Here is a 21116-nt window from a genome sequence, read left to right as displayed (position 1 = left end):
TACACCCTTCAATAAGTCACATGGCATTTTATAACTCCCAACCTAACTTAGTGCTAAATCGTACCAATATATACCCCACAACCACCTACCCTTTGCTCTTATACCGACTATTCTAACTTCCCAGTCTCCCCCGTAGGCATAACTCAGAACCCTACTGAGATGAAATAAATGAGAATAAATATTGTATTCAATTGCTTAATTCTTAGTCGCAACTTTAAAAATCTATAACCACATGAGATGTTAATCAAACAATGAAATGATTGGCACTCTGCTGTGATAATGAAAGATTACAAAATCAATCTGAAGCACTAATTCAGTTATGGTAACCCTTAGACTTATTTCAACGTAAGTCAAACAAAATAGCAATAATTAACTTTTGTTAGCATTCCTAATATTTTTGCCACAGTATAACGGGCAGGAATTTTAAATGCCTTGCCAGCTTGATTCCTTTGGACACTTTTGACAGTTCTTCTGAGCTTTGCGGTTAATGAGTTTATATACTTTCATGCATATTTGTGTTTACTTTTGCCAGTCCTAAAGGGCAATTTAACTGTCCCAAAAGGCACCAAGTCTCCCCCAAAGGGCACATTAGGTCTCCTAAAAGGCACATCACCTCCTCCAAATATGTGCTGGGATCTTATTCAAAGGGATACTTTTAACTCTCCAAAAAGGTGCACAAGCAATCTAAACAATCCACAAAATTCAGACCTTTTACCAAGTCTAGTTTGAGCACAATGTGCTTCACAAAGGTAGGTCACCAAAACCAGACACAATTAGAGGTAACAGGCAATTTATATGGTCAGCTAACTCCACAAAAAGCCCTATGTCAAATGTGACCTGCCCCTGTGAAAATGCTAGGTGCTATATTTTGGGGCAGAATTTCTGATCTTTGACCTCCTTCACCTTTTCAGTCATGATGGAGAGGCTCATTGCAGCATAGATATTTACAGCACAGAAAAAGGCTATTTGGCCGACTACGCCCAATAAAGATCCTGTTTTCCAGCTTTTGGCAAACTGCCCTGATGGCAATGGCAATGGCATTGCAATTATAGAGTCTTACAGTTATACAGCAAGGAAAGAGCTGCTTTGGTCCAACTTGTCTGTGCCGATCAGACATCCTAAACTGATCTAGTCCCATTTGCCAGCATTTGGCCCATATCCCTCTAAACCCTTCCTATTCAAATACTCATCCAAATACCTTTTAAATGGTGTAATTGTATCTGCCTCCACCATCTCCTCTGGCAGCTCAGGTTTCCCAAACTAAAGTAGTCCTAGTTGCTTGCATTTGGTCTATATCCTTGTAAAACTTTCCTATTCATGTACCTGTCCAAATATCTTTTAAATGTTGTAACTGGATCTGCATCTCCCACTTCTTCCAGCTGTTCATTCCACACATGAAACACACTGTGTCAAAAAGTTGCCCCTCAAGTCCCTTTTAAATCTTTTACCTTTTACCTTAAAAAAAAATGCCCTCTAGTTTTGAACTCTCTGACCTTTGCTATTCATGCCCTCAATAATTTTATAAACCTCTACAAGGTCACCCTGAATCTCCTACCCTCCCATGGCTATTAAAGTCAGGTATCCCATGTCTTCTTAACCACTTTATCTATCTCCAGGCATCTTTGAATATACACAATAAGGTCCTATTGATTTTCAGTCTTTACCATGGTCAAATTATTCATGGTGTAATTCCTTGTTTTCATAGCCCTCCCCAAGTGCATCACATCGCACTTTTCCAGGTTGTGTTCTATTTACCACTGCTCTGCCCATCTGACTAGTCCGCTGATATACTCCGGCAATTTATGACTAACGTCTTTTTTGGATCCAAGCTTACACTTTCCCTTGAATCCCATGGGCTTTTACTTTCTTGTCCAGAATGTCATGAGGGACCTTACCAAAAACTTTGCTAAAGCAAATGTAGATAACATGAAATCACATCTCCCTTATCCACACTCCTGTTACTTCTTCTCCAAGGCCATTTGTTCTGTGAAAATCTAAGCCCAAGTTTTTCTGTAAATTATATTACCATAAGAGACTGCTAATTAATTGTTCTTCTTGGTGCAAGGTAATTTTGTTCCTATTTTGTTTCCCCTCATCCCATCACCATCAGATCTGTGCCGTTGGAGTTACCTTCTCCTTCCTGGAGCTCACTGGCAAATTTCCATTTTCTGACTGGCTCAAAATCCAAACCACAGCCTGGCACAGTTCAGTCATGCCGAACTAGCCAATTGCACAATTTGTTGCTGCATATATGCTCATTCTTGGTGTACATCCAGTTGGGAAAGTTTGCCTGTACTGTTGCAGACATCTGCCATTAATTTGGTTCTAGTATCAAATTTACTGGGTACAGAAAAGATATATCTTTATTTCTCTGTGACAGTTAATCACCCCAATATTGGCTCAATTCATGTCAGACATTTTCTGTTTATGAATTTAGTAAAAGGAAAATGAAATAGCATAATTTACAGTTCTCCAGTATACTTTGAATGAATTCAGAGTTACAAGATCTCAAAATAGCATGTTTTATAATTCTGTAATGTAATGCAATCAAAAACAACTCCCCAGTGTCAGTCATCTGTCTTGCCTAGCCCCCATTTTTGAATTGCTCCAAAATCTTCCTGGAAATACACTTCTGTCAGCTATTTTGTTTCTTAGTAAATGAAGTATATGATGCTCAAAGTAACATTTTAAAGAACGCTTAAATTACACATTTTAAAAAATGCATGGCCAAAATTAACTAATTAGCTTATTGAATTGAATTAGAGTTATTATCATATGTACATAAGTACAGTGAAAAGTTTACAAGTCGCCATTTATGGCGCCATCTTAGGGACAAAGGTACCTCAGTACAGATTCTTGGTATAAAGCAGAAGAAAAAAGAAAACAAAGGTTAAAAACTTAAACATTAGTCACAGAGTCATACAGTGCCCTTACTAAAAACTGAAAATAATAAAAGAAACACAGTTAACAGTTCAACACCACAGGCCATGCTGGGCTCGCAGTCCTCACATAGGCTCAACTTCCCCTACTCCAGGCTTGACTTCACCCTCCCTGCTGTCTCAGGCTGCTTGCTCTCAATCTCGTCTCCAGCTACCTTGGACTGCCTGCTCCTGCTCTCACTGTCGTCTGCCTCGGGCTGCCTAAACATGCTCTCACCGCCAGCTACCCCAAGCTGCCTACTCCCACTCTTGCCTTCAGCTGCCATAGGCTGTCTGCTTCCACTCTCACCACCTCAGGCTGCTTGCTCCCGCTTTCGCCTCCAGCTACCTTGGGCTGCCTGCTCCTGCTCTCGCACCTCGGGCTGCCTGCTCCCAATCCTCCTACCTGTCCATCTTCTCTCCCACCTATCTGCTCCACCTTTCCCATCGACCTATCACAATTACCTCCCACTTGTATTCACCAATCACCATCCTAACTACCTTCCCCCAGCCATCCCCACTTCTCTATTTATCTCCCAGCCCCCCCCCCCCTCCACATTCCTGATGAAGGACTTGTACCCGAAACGTCAACTCCCCTGCTCCTGACCTGCTATGCTTTTTCAGCACCATACTTTTTGACTTTGCTCCCACTCTCACCCAATTTTAACTGTTTGAGATTAATAAAGCTGAGATGAATTGTACACTTGCAGAGTTAAAACTGGATAATATTTTATTGACATTTGAGAAACCTAAGGTATATTTCAGATTTAATATTGTTAATTAGTTTTACATGATTTTATCTGTGCTTTACTTCAACTGTTATTTTCACTTTGGTGACAATTCTCTATTAAATTCCCCTACCCTGGCTAATAAGAATGGGATAGATGAGGAAACAAAATTGGGGCTGCATTGTTAGGGTGTGTTCTCACCCTACTCCTATCCACCATCATTTTAACTCCTGGTTCTTATGGAGTTTCAGAGGGAGATGCCTCAGAAAGTCTAGGCATCTATTGTTAAAGGAATCAAGTATAAAAGTCGGTAAATTTTGCTTGCAACTATGCAAGGCATTAGTGAGATTGCATCTAGAGTCTTGCATATACTTTTGGCCCCCTTACATGAGGCATTGGAGGCAGTTAAGATAACTTTTGCTAGAATGATTCAAGACATGTGGGAGTTTATCTTAAGAAAAGAGATTGAGTAGTTTAGGCCGATACTTTCTGGAGCTCAGAAGGATGAGAGGAGATCTCATTGAGATATTTAAGATGTTAAAGATAATTGACAAAGTAGACAGAGAGGATATTTCCTCATGCAGGGCAATTGAGAATAAATTTTAGGATAAGGGATAGCAGTTTTGAAACAGAGATGTTAAGAAATTACTTCTCTGAAAGGCTTGCAAATCTGTGAATTTCATTACCCAGAATGTGATGGTCATGGGAACTAAATAAATTTAAGAATGAGATAGACACATTTTTAATTAGTAATAGATTAAAGGGTTATGGAGAGTGTGCAGCAAAGTAGAGTTGAAATCAAGATGAGATCAAGCCATGATAATATTAAATGAGAGATTCTTGAGGGCTGAACTGCCTACTCCTGCTCCTAGTTCTTATGTTCAATAATGTGGCACTGGTGTTTACCCTCAGAAAAGGTGAAAGGAGTAACTACCTGAGCTCTCCCATGCTCCCATGGTAACAGGGAAGTACAGCTGTAGGTGAGGGAACTGTAGGGGAGGCAAAGTACCTTCCAAGAAAGATGGAACAGCACTCTGTCAGCAATCATTGATTGATCTCTTCAGTGTAACCAATCAGAGCCTTTACAAGATATCAGTTTCCTGCTGTGCACTAACCGTGGTGACCTTGGTAAGTCATTGATGGGTCAGGAAACCGATTTACATGATTGGTAAATCCAGAATTCAGCACTAACACAGCACAAAATTGGCTTTTTATCAATTGCAATAGCTGTTTAGCCGTCAGTTCCTGCTTGGATACAAGTCTACTCTGGGAGATTCAGGAGAGATCAGGATCCCTTTAGTTTTCAGGATTTCAACATTTCCCACTTAATACCCTCCCAGGCTAACCTCATCCATATATTCACAGAGCAGTGAAACTCTACCTTTGAGTACCCTTGCTACATTATATTGAGATTTGGGGCACTTAAAACAATAGAACTACAGGCATTTCCAGTATCCCTTCACCTCAGTATTCTCGCTGAGTTAAAACTGGAATTGTTGAATTTATTTGAGTTCATTTTATTGCAGATTAATTTTCCTTTGATTCTATTGCTCATAGCTGTGTGCCTGCCACTGCTGTGTCAGGATTGTACATTGCTAATTGTCCTTACCTTTATTTGTGGTCATTGTTGTTATTTCTTACTAGTTTGTTTTGCATGTTTCACAGGCTCCAACATTATCGCTCCCTCATTCAATGAGATCATGGCTGTTCTGACTGTGGTCTCAACCCATTTTCCTGTCTACTCCCATACCCTTTGAGTTCCTTGTTGTAAACAATACATCTACCTCTTCCTTCAACATATTTAATGATCCTGCCCCCACAGCTCCTGAAAAAGAGAATTGTCCACACTCAGAGAAAATAAAATTCTCCACATTTCCATATTTAAAACAAAGAAATTGAGGAGGAATATCAGATTCCAAGATACAGGTATCATCCATGTTGAAAGAATTGGAAGAGTTAAATCAATATGTTAGGAGGTCAACAAGCTTGTGGTTTAAAACCCTTCCTGTCAGCAGAGACAGAGAAATTAAGATGGTATCAGGTACAACAGATAGGAAGGAATGAGTTAGGGAAAACAATCACCTAACAGATTGCGCTGTGGTTACTTTGGTCCAGTTTGGTGGGTATGTGCAACAAAAAGGTGGTGGCCTACAGAATATCAACGATTTTGGTCAGACTACAAATTGCTTCACCAGGTTGGCTTAAAGAAAACATTTGGTATCATGATTGAAAAATCAGAAGCTTTTGTTACTGACTTTCAGAAGAACTAACATGAAATGCTGTGCAAATAATTTGGTTGCACAGATGTAATTAATTCCTGTGCTGGGTTTCAACTAGACGCTGTTGATGGCTCATGCCCTGAGGAGAATCTTATACACAACGTGTCAACCGGCGGATTGTCAGTTTGCATTTGTCACACGCAACCCGTACAGACCACCAAGTGAGCTCTTCTGCCATCTGTTTGTCACCACACAGCCGAACGAGGTGGGTCGATAATAATTAAAAAAAACATGAATCAGATGATTAAAAACCATCCATTTGTTCAATAAGACTTTTTGAAAAAATATAGAATCGTGCTTTATTTTCTGTACAGAAAGTCCTCTATTTGTTTTTACTTAGGAAATAATGGCTGAGCAATGGTTTGGTACAGAAAGTCTACAGATGACTGAGTTTTCCTCTTTCTAATCTGGAAGTCAAAAAATACAATTGAGTCCTCCTCCCATCAATCCAATTACTGCCTTGGCTGAGACCACGAAATGAATTTGGAAACTATTTGCTGTGAATAGTTCCTATAGTCTGACTGCCTGAATAGATGAAGTTGGCTGCTGTGTTTATAACATCCTTCTGTTTTTGTCATAAAATGGAATGTTTTTCTGTTTGGGGAAAGAATAAGAGATCAACAGAACAACTTTCTCTTTATGTCAGTGTATGGTTGGGTGTCCTGAAGCATGGGGAGTGGAGAGAGACAGATTTTCTTATTGTTTACAGTTAAGTTGCAGCAGTACAACACAAAGATTTATGGAAATGAAAGCTGTTAGCTGAGTGGAATGACTTGGCACTTAGATCAGTCTCACTGAAAGAAATGCACAGGAGCAAGATGTCTCACTGAGACTGATTAGTATAGTAATGCTGAAAATATGATTTCTATTTCTATGATCAACAGAGCTTGGTTACATTTTCTAATTAACCAGAATCCTGTGACCCAGTGAAGGAAATTAAACTATTTGATTTGTGAAAGCAGTGGGACAGTTCAGAATGTTGCTAGACAATTACATTACGTACACAGCACTAAACTCTGTGTAGAAATTGTTTGCAAGTGTTGTGAATTAGTAATTATTATCCCTGCTGGTGATGGTAAGCAGTTGATTTCATGTGCCTTCTGGATAGTAATATTATTCAGTAAAGGCAAAATCAATGTAGTTGCAAGTTGTATGATAATCCCCATTCCTTTACAAAACATTTCTCACCAGTTGTCAACTGTTGAGCTGTCATTTGGAAAAATTGCTCTTCATTACTAGGAAGCTACAATTAGACAAGCAAGACACCAGAGGACAGCAGTGAGCTCCATTACAGCTGCAAATGACCATTTGGACCCAGTGTAAGAGAGTTGCAGGGAAGTGTCCAATGATCCCCAGGAACTATCTCAGTTCAAAAGCCCAGTCCCATGATAGTGGCAGCAGCTTTCTTTTAATTTATTTTGAGGAGTATTGACAAAGCGATATTTTTATCTTTATTGCTCATTGTTTTGTTTCAATGCTTTAATAGTCAACTCTGTAGAGGTGGTGGGTTTTATTCTCTGAAACCATAAATGAAAAGTTGTGTTTACGTGACAATCAGGGAGCCTTCATGGCTATTTTCCTGCTGGCAGCTTACCAGTTTTTAGATATAATGAATTAATTTTGAGAATTTACTGATGGGAAGTGTTGCATCTAAATGTAAGTTGGTAATGGAGTTGGAGTTTGTACATGTTTGGCCATTTTAGCTCAATGCACAAAACATCCCTGACTGTTCTGCCAGGAGACTCTTGTATTTTGGAAATAGGTTCTTTTATTTCACTTTAGTAGGCAACGTCAGAAGTCAAATGACACATAGTCCAACAGGTCTATTTGAAATCACAAGCTTTTGGAACGCTGCTCCTTTGTCAGGTGAAGCTTTGTATGCAAAGCTTTAATTCTTGTGTACATCGTTAGAGGTTTTAGTCAATATTCACAATATTTTTGTTTATATCCTAGCATTTTTCTGTTTTGGTTATGATTTGGTGTTGCTTGTTTGTAACAAGTAATTAAGAAGGTAAATGGAAGTTCAGCCTTCATTGTTAGAAGGCTGGAGATTAAGTATTTGGAAGTACTGTGTAAATTTTGGTCTCCATATTCATAGAATGTAGAATAGTGCAGCACAGTACAGGCCCTTCAGCCCTTGTTGTGCTGACCTTTTATCCGACTCCAAGATCAAACTAACCTACATACCCTACATTTTACTATCATCCATGTGCCTATCTAAGAGTCATTTAAATCTGACTCTACTACCACTGTTGGCAGTGCATTCCACTCATCCACCACTCTCTGTGTAAAGAACCTACCTCTGACATCTCCCTTAAACCTTCCTCCAATCACCTTACAATTATGCTCCCTTGTGATAGCCATTTCCTCCCTGGGAAAAATCTCTGGCTATCCACTCTATCTATGCCTCTCAGCATCTTGTACACCTCTATCTAGTCACCTCTCAACTTTCTTTGCTGCAATGAGAAAAGCCCTAGCTTCTTCACCTTTAAGAAAGGATACATTGACATGGGAGGCAGTTCAAAAGAGATGCACTAGACTGATTATGGGTATGAAAGGGTTGACTTTTTGAGAACAGCTAAACAGGTTAGGCTTTTGTACATTAATGTCCAGAAAAATGAGGGGTGATCTTATTGAAACATATAAGACTCTGAGGGTGTTTGATAGGGTAGACATTGAGAAGCTGTTTCCACTAGTGGGGAGAATTTTGAACTTGGAGAGATAGTTACAGAATAAAGGGGACACTCATTTAAAACTGACATGCAACAGAATTTTTCTCTCAGTGGAATGATGTCTGGAATTCTCTATCTTAAAGATTGTGGAGGCTAGACTGCTGAAAGTATTTAAAGAGGAAGTGAGTAGATTTGAATTATATAGGAGTTGAAGGCTATGAGGAGCAGGCAAGAAAGAGGAATGGAGGCCTGGGGCAGATCAGCCATGATATCATAGATTGGCAAGGAAATCTACTCCTACTCCTATTTCTATGTTTTTATGATTCCAGGAGAAAAAGTAAAAAGAGTTGCAATTTATGCAGAACTTTTCGTAATCTCAGGAGGTACCAAAGTATTTCACAATAAAATAAATTATTTTAAGTGTGGTCATTGATGTATATGTGGGAAAACATGGCAACCAAAGTGCACATATCAATGAAGAGACAATTTAGTGATCTCTTGCTCCCCACCCCGCCCCTCTGTCACAAGCATAAAAACAATCATTTTACATGCGTCTTTTAGCCCACAAGCAGAGCTGGAAAGATACTTACTTACTCACTTTCTGTTCACCAAAATTATCTTCCTTGCATGCTTGAGAATCTTCCATTCTCCCCCTGCCATATCCAGGATTGACAACTTGTGTATACTGTTTCTCCTTAAGAGTGAGAGTCTGGAATTTATACTCAAACTGCTGGAATATGACTAAACAGAAGTGACAATGGTACCATTAACTCAAGACTGATTCCCATTGCAATCTTGGATTGAAGGATTTCAACTTCCCAAGCATACAATTGGCATTATTAAAATTTCTGCTCCACTAACCTCCTGTAAGAGATGTAGGTCACTCCTTGAAATGTGCAATCTTGTTTTGCATTTTGAAAGGTATACCTGATTCTTTGCCCACATTACTATTCTCTTGCCAATAGGGAATATTATCAAACTGACATGATATATATTTTCTCTCTTCTATCACATGAATTCACAAAAAAGATGACAAACTATTCATATAATTTTTCAAGTTCTGATTTGATGAAATTAAAACTGAAACATTGGTTTAGGAGAGAGGGCTCTCCTCCTGTAATGGATCAAATGCATATTCTTGTCAACTATAGAAAAGACATATGATATTCACAGAATGCAAAATTATAAGCCCTAAGAAGGTCAAACACACGTTTTAAATTTGCTTTTTTTGCATATCTTCACTCTTGGAGAATGTTGGAAGCATATTGCAGGCTGATTACTTACCTGACTTGAGCCACATAAACATGGCTAGCAAGTCTCAAAGTGAGAATTAAACCCAGGGCCTTCTGGATCAAAAACAGGAGTGGTGCCCGAGTGATCCACTCAGGCTCCCTACACCCTTGAATGAAAAACCAACATATGCAATAAGTAAGCCAAGAAAACTTTCAAAGCTGCTGTTGCAAGTACACTCACGGAGTTGACAAATTAAAAAAATCTCAAATCCAACCCAACCAACCACTTCAGTTTTTAATAGAGGTCAAATGGAAAAGTCGAGGTTGGAGTTGAGGAACTAGCCTGCTCCAAGGAGGTGCTTTGTCCATTTAAACATTATAATGAGGCTACATTCCTGACATTTAATCTGACTTGCAGAATTAACTAAGGTTTCCTGAGACCCATTAAACCCAGGCAGCCAATCAGCTAAAGGCAAGACTGTCTTGCGAGAAAGGATGTGACTGTCCAGCACTGTTTATGGACCAAGGGATGTAGTACTGCTTACTCCCAGACCACCAAACTTAACTTTCCTGCCATCACCTCCCTTTTTCCCCTGCCATCTGCAGGATTAGCAACAAGCTCAGCCTTTTCCTTCTGAGGAGTCAGAATCTGAACTAAGCCCTGCCATCCTGGTATATAGGTGATTTGTGCTTTCTTATCCATGCAGTTAACCAAGCCATAAATATGCTGTATTTCTGGAGTTTCCAAGTTTGCACATGATTGCAAATTGGGAGGGGTAGCAGTTGTGTAAATGGGTGCAGAAGTTATAAAGGAAAGTAAATTGTGTGAATGGGTAAAACGGTGGCAAATGGATCTCAGTGTGAGTTATACTTTGGATCCAAGAGGGAAAAATCAGAGTACTTTCTAATTGGGTGAGAAACTAGCAACTAACCGTGATTAACTTCAATCTTCTCATATTTTATAATTAATACACAAATCAAAGTAAAAAAAAAGAATTCCCCTGTCATTAATTTTGTGTTTCTCACCATATCATTCAGAAGATTAATCTTTAGTTCCTGAAGATTGCAGGCCAGTACTAGAATGGAACTTATCACATATGCAAATTCTATTTGTGGTTATTGAAATATAATGTTTATATAAAATTTAATTTTAAAATAGTTTCTACACAGAGGGACTTTGTTCCACAAACGGCACTGGATAGTGAATTGGATAGACCTGAGATAGATAATTTTTTGTTAAGCAAAGGTATTGTGGGATATGGAGTTAGGGCATAGATCAGAGCTGAAAATGTGTTGCTGGAAAAGCGCAGCATGTTAGGCAGCATCCAAGGAGCAGGAGAATCGATGTTTCGGGCATGAGCCCTTCTTCCTGAAGGGCTCATGCCCGAAACGTCGATTCTCCTGCTCCTTGAATGCTGCCTGATCTGCTGCATCTGCAGTCCTCACTTTCTCCTTAGGACATAGATCAGCCATGATCTCATTGAATGGTGGATTAGGCTCAAGGGGCTGAATGACCTACTTCTCTTCTAGTTTTCCCAAAGTTTATTTGAATGTAGAAAATGATCACAAATTCCAAAACATGACAAATATCCACCTGCAAAGTAGCAGTTATTTGGAATAGACTGTCATTCTAAATGGTTAGATTAAAAGGAGATATGTAAATATTTAATTATGTCTAGGAGTAAGAGTTGTGGGGCAAAGTATTAACAGAAATGGACAAATGCTGTATAGAACACTGTCTTAGTAAATGCTGTGGATTGAAATAAGTGGAATGTACTTGGATTAGGATTGAAGATTATATTGAGATTATAGATGTTTGATGAGTATCATGAAATTGTTTGCCTGATTTATCTTTGGGGGACTTAAAGCTTTTAAGAAGATTAAATTATCTGCTTTTCAGCTTTCTCATGAGGTTAAATTGAGAAGTATCTGTGATCCTTTCCCTTGTCCTAATGTCTTTGAGGGAATTTGCAGTCCTGAGCCTGCCGACGTGTGACTGCAGACACAATAGTGTGGTTGACTCTTAATTGCCCTTTGAAGAGGCCAAGCAAACCCAGTTCAAGGACAACAAAGGATGTGCAACAAAGCCACTCAGGTTTTAAGTTTCATCTGACGGATAGCATTTTGAACAATTTTAATAGTTCAGCTTTCCATTGCTGCAGCACTGGAATATTAATTTAAATTATGATCTGAAATCTCCTATTCACCTATGAATCCATAACCTTCTGACCTAGATGCATGATTGCTAACAATTGGCATATAACATTATACACTTCACAAATGTCAACAACAGAAGAATCATTCATATGTCATTTTATAACCTGTTCTTATGTATACCTAAATCAAATTTTAGAGTGCGGGGTGTGTGTTGAGACAGGTGACAAAAGAAATTAAATTTAGGAGTGATATCTTTAATTGCTATAAGAATTATTGCTGTAGCACACCTAAATAACTGAAATTATCCTTTTACACAGATCTTTTACAAGTATTTTGGGATTTCATTCCATAATTCTGCCCAATTTATAATTAGGTTCCAGTAGTTTATGGTGGTTGAGTAAGTACATTCAATTTTACTTGCTCGGGACTGAACATATTCAGCGGTGCTTTGAGGATCCTATTCTGCAGTTTTATCCCTTCCTGTAGCAGTGCAAATTCTCAGAGTTGTACATATGAAGTAATGTAATGGATACAATAGAGACCATAGAAAGACTCAATGATAATATTATTCAATTAATATATTTAGCCTAAATAATTTTTCAACTTCACATTATATTAGCTCAGTAACTATATTCAAAGACACATGATTGCAGCTAATGTAAGGAACATTGCCAGGGTACGTACTGTGGTGCAAGTGATGCTGCTAGTTCATTATAAGAGGGATATGTAAGACTTTTGCTGTCAAATCTGTCAATCTTACCTTGACAGATCACAGGGAGGCTACTGTGAGAAATGGAAAAATACAATACAGGCTTACAAAGGAATAGAATATAATAGCATTACAGAGTAGCAATTTGGATAATGACACCCAGAGCAGGACAGGAAGGAACTGAGTAAACAAACATAGTAAAACAGCAATAAATACAGTCAAAAGGGGAAAAAAAGTGATATAAAGGCAAAATTAATGGCTCTTTACTGAAATGCATTGTAGTATTTAAAAATGCAGATTAAAGCTTATGATTTTGTAGCCATTGCAGAGACCTGGTTACAATGAGATCAAAGCTGGGAACTAAATAGTCAGAGGTATGTGACTTTTTCACAGGCAGGAAGGAAAGGGTGGTAGTGTAACATTGTTGGTATGGGATGGAATAAGTATAATAGCAAGAAATGATCTTGGATGGAAAGTGCAATATTCAAATGGATGGAGATAAGAAATAAAAAGGGTAAAACACTGGTAGGAGTAGTCTACAGTCTATTCTGTGGGTTAGAATAAATCAGGAGTTAATGCCTCCATGGAAAAAAGGCAGTACATTTATCATGGGTGTCTTTAATCTTCAAATCAGGGGCTGTCCTTTGATTTGATTTGATTTATTTATTGTCATGTGTATTGTAGTGATTGAAACGAAGTGGATATGTTAACTTTAAGGTTCTTGATTGGGAGTGTTAACCTGGGCCAATCAAGAAAGCCTTGCCTGATCAATGTAACCAGGGCATTAGAATCTCCTCAGTTGAGAATTGACTCCCTGCTGGCTTGCCTCAACAACCAACGTGGACTGTGGATCGTTTATTATTGAGCTTTGTTTCTACAAAGAAAATATAATCAGGAGATTAGAATCTTCTCAAGGACTGACACTGAGCTGGCTGGTCACAGCCAGTGTACTGTGCATTAGTAAATAAATGGTGATTTGGTGACAGGACACCGGTCTCTGTGTAGTTACTTCAGTGGTGGTGATAGTGGGATTAATGAAGTAACCATGCCAAAGTGCCTTCTAGCTGAAATGCAATTGGATTTCAAACAGGCATTGCAACTGGCCTTGTCATTAGAAAATGCGGCAAGTGGACCATGGACACTCTAGGGCATCCCAATGGAAGTGGACAACCTCACCTGTCCAACTGAGCTTGGGAAACACCACTTGAGAGTAGGCAATTGCAGAGCCTCATTCAGGGCATGTCCTGAGCAGAGGGCCCTAGTAGCCTAATCCACAGCAGAACCCCAAGTGGCTAAGCAATTCTTCAGGATCTGGGCCAGCAAGCCATTGTAGTTGCTGCCGGTATATGGACTCAAGACAGCAAAGGCATTGTACAATGCCTGACTTAAGTAGGAAAGCTTGAAGGCTGGTACCCAGGACAGTGCACACCCTGGAAAGTTCCCCTCCTTGTGGGTTGGAACAATTTAATTTCTTAGTGACACCCAAATTGAGCCGATTTAAATTAATATTTGGTTAAATGATCACCCAGTTCCCTTGGAGGTCGATACTGGCACAACTGCATCTGTCTTTGCAGAATCTGTCTTTTAACAGGATTCCCTCAAGACTCTAACCTTTAAGCTTGCACAAGACCTCAGCCAGACTGAGCACATACACTGGGTAACCATTGTAAGTTAAAGGACGCAACATCAGTTCTGGTCTCCTGAGAGAAACAGTTGGTGCAGTTACCACTGATGGGTCCAAGCCTATTGGGGCAGAATTGTTTGAGAAAGGTTCACTTTGATTGGCTCAACATTTTTTGGTTGGAAAATGACTGCCTCAGGGAAATTCTAATGAAATACCCAGGAGATTTTCAAGAAGGGCTTCGGACTATCAAAGGGACCAAAGCCACTTTACATGTCGACCAGGACGCAATTCCAAGATTTTGCAACGCCTACCTGGTGCCATTTGCCTTGTGGGCAAAAGTAGAGGTGGAAGACCAAAGGAATCATGAAATCAGAGCAGTTTGAAGAATGGGCAGCATCGGTTGTACCAATTGTGAAACCTGAAAGCTTGGTTCACCTTCGTGGGAATTTCAAGTAAATGGTAAACCGCTTCTCATAGCTGGATAAATACCTGATCCCTAGAGGACGTATATGCAAAGTTGGCATGGGGACTGTCCTTTATGAAGCTGGACATGAGACATGCCTACCTGCAATTGCGACTGGATGTGGAGTCCCAGAAGTATGCTACAATTAATACCCATTAGGGTCTATATCAATATACAAGACTGATATTTGTGATATCATCAGCCTGTGCTCTTTTCCAGGGGACCATGGAAAACATTTTACAAGGGCAACCCATAGTTGTCATTAATCTGGTTGACATACTAATGACAAGGAGGACCAATAAATAGCACTTGGAGAACTTAGACATGGTGCTTAAATGTTTCTCCCAGCTGAGCGCACACCTTAGAAGAGAAACATATGTGTTCCAGGAGCTCCAAATGACCTACTTTAGATTACAGAGTGGACAAAATTGCGTTATAACCGTTGGAAGAGAAAGTGAGGGTGATCAAAGGAGCCCTGGCTCCCAGGTCTGTACCGGAGCTTCGGTTTCTCCTTGGGTTAGTGAATTATGACAGAATGTTCACCCTTAATCTGGCGACCATCTTGGCACCCTTACATCTGCTATTAAGAAAAGGTCAGCCTTGGAAACAGTTGCCAAACCAAGAAGCAACCTTTAGGGAAGTGAAAAAGCAGCTATTGTCATCTAAGGTATTGGCCCACTACGATTCAAAGTGAGAAATAGTGCTGACAGGTGATGCCACCCCACACAGTTTCGGGATAGTGTTGACTCACTGGTGGCCCAATAGAGAGGAACACCCAATAGTGTATGCTTACTGGACTTTGGCAGATGCCGAACACAAATATGCCCAGAGAAAGAAGGAAGGCAGTCGTCTTTGGTGTAAGGAAGATTCACCAGTACCTTTATGGACATTGAATTTGTCATAGTCACAGGTCACAAATCCCTGCTTGGGCTACTGTAGGAAGATAAGGCGGTGCCACCCATAGCTTCTGAGAGAATTCAGCATTGGGCCATTACTCTCAGCGCATACAAGTACAAGTTAGAACGCCATTCAGAATTCGAATGCCTTGAGCCACCTTCCATCAGTAGATACCACACTAGTGGTGCCTCCTTGGAAAAGTCCATTTTGGTTTTAATCTTTCTGAACAGCCTTCCATTCACCACTGTGAATATCCGACTGTGGACACAAAAAGATCCTCTCCTAGCGAAACTAAAGCCGCTGGTAGTAATAAGAGAAACAGAAGGGCCATCGCAACCAGAATTAAAGCCTTCTTAGACTTGGTGAGACCAGCTCACCGTGGAGGATGGCATATTACTGTGGGGAGCAAGGGTGATTGTCCTGAGTAATGGTCGTCGCCAGATACTGGCCGAACTCCACAGGGTAATCAACAGGTTTCCAAGATGAAGATGCTATGTCTGGTGGCCAGGGTTGGATGCCAACATAGCTACGTTGATGCGGCAGTTGCCAACAAAGACAAAAATTGCCATCACCCCACATTTATGGAAATGGCTGGACTCGGTTGCATGTCAACTATGTTGGTCCTTTCATGGGTCAATGCTCCTGGTCATTGTGTTCGCCCATTCAAAGTAGTTGGACATGCATAAGGTTCATTCAGCAAACTCAGGAATGACAATTGAGAAGCTGTGAGCATTGTTCGCAGAAGACAGACTCCCAGAGTTATTGGTCTTGGACAATGGGATATTATTTACCAGCAGGGAATTCAAATATTCCAAAAGTCCCATGGCGTTCAGCACATAAGAACAGCTCCATATCATCCTTTGTCCAATGGTCTCGTAGAAAGAGTGGTCCAAAAATTGAAGGAAGGCTTAAAGAAACAGCCTACAGCCTCAATTGTGACGAAACTGTCCCGGTTCCTGTTTGATTATCGGATTACCCCATACACAATAACAGGGTAGCTCCAGCAGATTTGCTGAGTCTGCACCAGGTTAAATCTGATATTTGCAGACCTGGGGAGGGAGGGTAAAACAGTAGCAGGAATGCCAATACTGACCAAATATCTCCTCTAAGTGAGAGATACAGTTTAATTCAGTGAATGAAGTTTGATTCTGGCATCATGGAAATGGCCCTTTATGGATACAAGGCAAGGTTGACGCGAAGTCAGATCCTGTGACATACAAAGTTCGGGTAGGTGATTCTGTCCAGAACAAACACATGGATCACCTGAAAGCTGTTACCTCACAAATGGGGGAGGAGCAAAACATACCTGGCCCCTCAGAACAGCCTGAAGACCAGGCAGAAACTGCAGCTAATGTCGAGGAAACATCAGTCTGAAATGGATGCAACCTCGATACTGTTGCTGCCTGAAGAAGAGGAGGAGACTCTTCCAAGACATTCTGGACGCAATAGATGGGCCACAGTCAAGTACACGCCACCTGTGTCTGGATCTGAGGCAGAGGAACGGGACCTGTTTGAAAGCGTTGCAAGAGAAGCTACAAGCGAAACACCAGACTTTGGGGGTGGGGGGGGGGGTGAAGGTGGAGAATGGGGGGAATAGAGTGATTGGGATGAGTTTGCCCTTATTAACCATGAGGTTCTTTGGCTCAGGTTAAGAACCCCATCAGGAAAGCCTTGACTGACCAGGAGATAGCCGGAAGGGGCTTAGGGTAGGAAGTTGGGAGGGGCAGGCAGTTTGATGGGTTGCCAGGCATGCCTGTGTTCAATGTACTGCTTTGTTGATCATTTTCATTGGACTGTCTTGTATGAATTTGTGTTACTGTTTCCTTGTTGATAGCAAAAAGTGGGATTTGAGGTTCGTGTTCATTTTCCTGCTAACTGGTTACACAGTGGGGTCTGGCCTTGCTGCCCCTTTGCTGTAAATTGCAGTTTCTTGTAAACTGCTGCTTATTGTTTATTGCAAACTGTTGTTTGTATTTTGTACCATTTGATAATTTTTTTTTAAAAACCAGGAGATTAGAATCTCCTCAGTTGAGGGCTAACTCCAAGCTGGCTGGCTAGTGTATTGTGCACTAGTAAATCAAGGGTGATTTGGTGATAGGACACTGGCTTCTGCAGTTATTTCATGTATATTGTTACAAAAACACAGTGAAAAGTGTATAGTCTCACCACTCTCCAGCACCATTGTAAAACACAGAAAACCAATGCATGGAATATAAGGTCAGAACAATGAAGAAATTAAGAAAATGTCTCCCACTTTACAGTCCTTCTTGTAAGTGCTGTGTCATGAGCCATGGGCCTGGTGGCCAGCACAAATCTTGTTCGCCACACCACTGCTGCTGGAATGAATGTTGTCCACTCTTCGGCACCAGGATAAAGTGGATGAGTTGTAGGACGGTGCTCGGAGATTGGCAGTCATTGGTATTGAGTACTGAGGCTGTTGCCGTGATGCCGTCATTGTGGGGGATGCTGCTGTAGAGTGCTGAAACATCCATTGTGACGAGGAATGTTCCCGGTTCGACTGGTCCCGTGGGTACTGACTTTCTGTAAGAAAACTACAGTGTCGCGACAGAAGCTGGGGGACCCTGTACAACGGGTTTCCAGATGCCTTCGACATAGCCAGAGAGGTTCTCACACAGGGTCCCGTTGCCCGATACGATGGTCCTGGTGTGTTGGCTTTGTGTCTCTTTCGAAGGCAGTATAAGTCGCCCAAGCGAGAAATGTGTGGGATGAGGGTGCTTAGAAATCTCTGAAGGACTGGATCCAAACTTCTGAACAATGTGTTTAGTTTACGGGTGTGCTCTTTGTTTGGATCGGCCGGTAATTGCTTGTAGTCTTCAGTTGTCGGAACACTTCCTTGCAGTAATCTTTTCTATTCTGAATGACGATGGCTCCTCCTTTACCTGCTGGTTTGATGACAATATTGTGGTTGGTTTTGAGAGCATGAATGGCATTGCATTCTGATCGGGTGATTTTCTGCTCTACTTTGTGAGTGCGGCTGGGTGTATACCTACGCATACACAGGATCTGTTCAGATGAGGAGGAATGTGATAGGCACCTGGAAGTAGTCAAGGATGCCTTTCTAAGAATGGGTAACGATGCTCAACTCATCGACTGCCAGTTCCAAAGTGCCACAGCGAGAAACTGTAAAGATCTCCTCAGGAGACAGACACGAGCTGCAACCGACAGGGTACCCTTCGTCGTGCAGTACTTCCCCAGGAGCTGAAAAACTATGCCATGTTCTTAGCAGCCTGCAACACATTATCAACAAGGATGAGCACCTTGCCAAGACCTTCCCCGCACCTCCACTTCTTGCCTTTAAACAACTACGAAACCTCAAACAGATCATTTTTCGTAACAAACTGCCTGGCTTGCAGGACAACACCATACAACCTTGTCACGGTGGACGCTGCAAGATGTATTAGAGTGTTGACATGGATACCACCATTATGCTTGGGGACACCTCCCACCATATACGTGGCAGGTACTTGTGCGACTCAGCCAACATTGTCTATCTCGTACACTACCAGCAATTTGGTTTTGTTTCTGATTTACAGCATCCACAGTTCTTTCAGCTTTTACTGTTTAAGTATGTCCTGTTAGCTCTCAGAAAATAGATGGAATGCTATAATGACCAGTAATGTTTACATTTATTAGTCAGTATTTGAGAGTTGCTGTTTAAATTTCTTCTCTGCAGTGACAGTCTATATTCATTATATACTTACTGGGTTAGAAATGTTTTATATGACTGTCAGAAACAGGGCACTGCAATTCATGATTTACAAAATTTATATACCTGCCTCGTTTGAATAATTGTGACCTTAATTGTTCCATCTCCAGCACTACTTCCTGGTTCTTAAAGTTGGTGGCAAGCTCTGCACATTGTGTAAAGCATGGCAGTGTTTTCTCTACACCAGATGGTTCAGGCAGTCTCTTCCCTGTTAAAGGGAAACTGCACATGAGGATTGCTGCATTACAAGTTCCTGGAAACTGAACATCAAGAATGACAATGCAATTCACAGTAGTAGAGGTAATGGTGGTGCAGATGTGCAGGAGGAAATATGCCATTGTCCTGTGGGATGTCAAAACCATCATCAAAAATCAGCAACAAAAACAGAAGTAGCTGGAAAAGCTCACCAGATCTGGCAGGACAGAACATAGAACATTGCTGACAAAGGATGTATGCCCGAAACATTGATTCTCCTGCTCCTTGGATGCTCCATGACCTGCTGTGCTTTTCCAGCGCCACACTTTTCGACTTTGATCTCCAGCCTCTGTAGTCCTCAGTTTCTCAAAGAACAGTACAGCACAGTACAGGCCCTTCGGCTTTCGATGTTGTGCCAACCTTTTATCCTAGTCTAAGATCAAACTAATCTACATACCCTTCATTTTAACTATTATCCCTGTGCCTATCTAAGAGTCGCTTAAATGTCCCTAACTAATGTCTCTAATTAGATTAGATTAGATTACTTAGTGTGGAAATAGGCCCTTCGGCCCAACAAGTCCACACCGACCCACCGAAGCGCAACCCACCCATTTCCCTACATTTACTCCTTTACCTAACACTACGGGCAATTTAGCGTGGCCAATTCACCTGGCCTGCACATCTTTGGACTGTGGGAGGAAACCGGAGCACCCGGAGGAAACCCACGCAGACACGGGGAGAATGTGCAAACTCCACACAGTCAGTCGCCTGAGTCGGGAATTGAACCCGGGTCTCTGGCGCTGTGAGGCAGCAGTGCTAACCACTAATGTATCTGACTCTACTACCACTGCTGGCACTGCATTCCACGTACCTACCACACTCTGCGTAAAGATCCTACCTCTGATATCTCCTTAAACCTTCCTCCAATTACCTTAAAATTATGCCTCCTCATGATAGACACTTCCGTCCTGGGAAAAAGTCTCTGGCCATGCAGTCTATGTATGCCTCTCATCATCTTGTACACCTCTATCAAGTCACCTCTCAGCCTTCTTTGCTAGACTTCTTCATAAGACATACCGTCCCCTCCAGGCAGCATCCTGGTAAATCTCCTCTGCACCCTCTCTAAAGCTTCCACAATGAGGCATCCAGAACCGAGGACAATATTCCAAGTGTGGTCTAACCAGAGCTTTATAGAGCTGCAGCATAACCTGGTGGCTCTTAAGCTCAATCTCCCTGCTAAGGAAAGCCAACATACCATATGCCTTCTTAACAACCGCTATCAACTTGGGTGGCAACTTTGAAGGATCTATGGACATGGACCCCAAGATCCCTCTGTTCCACCACACTGCCAAGAATCCTGCCCTTAACCTTGCAATCTGCATTCAAATTCGACCTTTCAAAATGAATCACTTCACACTTTTCCAGGTTGAACTTCATCTACCACTTATCAACCCAGCTTTGTATCCTGTCAATGTCCCATTTCAACCTACAACAGCCCTTCACACACCTCCACCA

The 21116-nt window shown here is 41.1% G+C and overlaps 1 protein-coding gene across 1 annotated transcript in view; it reads left to right on the top strand.

The window, feature by feature from the left end:
- The window catches only part of sh2d5 (SH2 domain containing 5), an 87365-nt gene that overhangs the window by 14986 nt on the left and 51263 nt on the right, over positions 1-21116 (top strand). Inside the window, exon 4 of the mRNA XM_043675546.2 lies at positions 5984-6130. Within this exon, the coding sequence (XP_043531481.1) occupies positions 5984-6130 (147 nt within the window). The remainder of the gene's footprint in view (positions 1-5983; positions 6131-21116) is intronic.

This window comes from Chiloscyllium plagiosum, unplaced genomic scaffold (genome assembly GCF_037043375.1).
Source record: "Chiloscyllium plagiosum isolate Xiang-an unplaced genomic scaffold, Cpla_swu_hap1 HiC_scaffold_37, whole genome shotgun sequence".
NCBI lineage: Eukaryota > Metazoa > Chordata > Chondrichthyes > Orectolobiformes > Hemiscylliidae > Chiloscyllium > Chiloscyllium plagiosum.
Note: the sequence above shows the minus strand (reverse complement) of the source record. Positions and strands in the feature narration are given on the sequence as shown.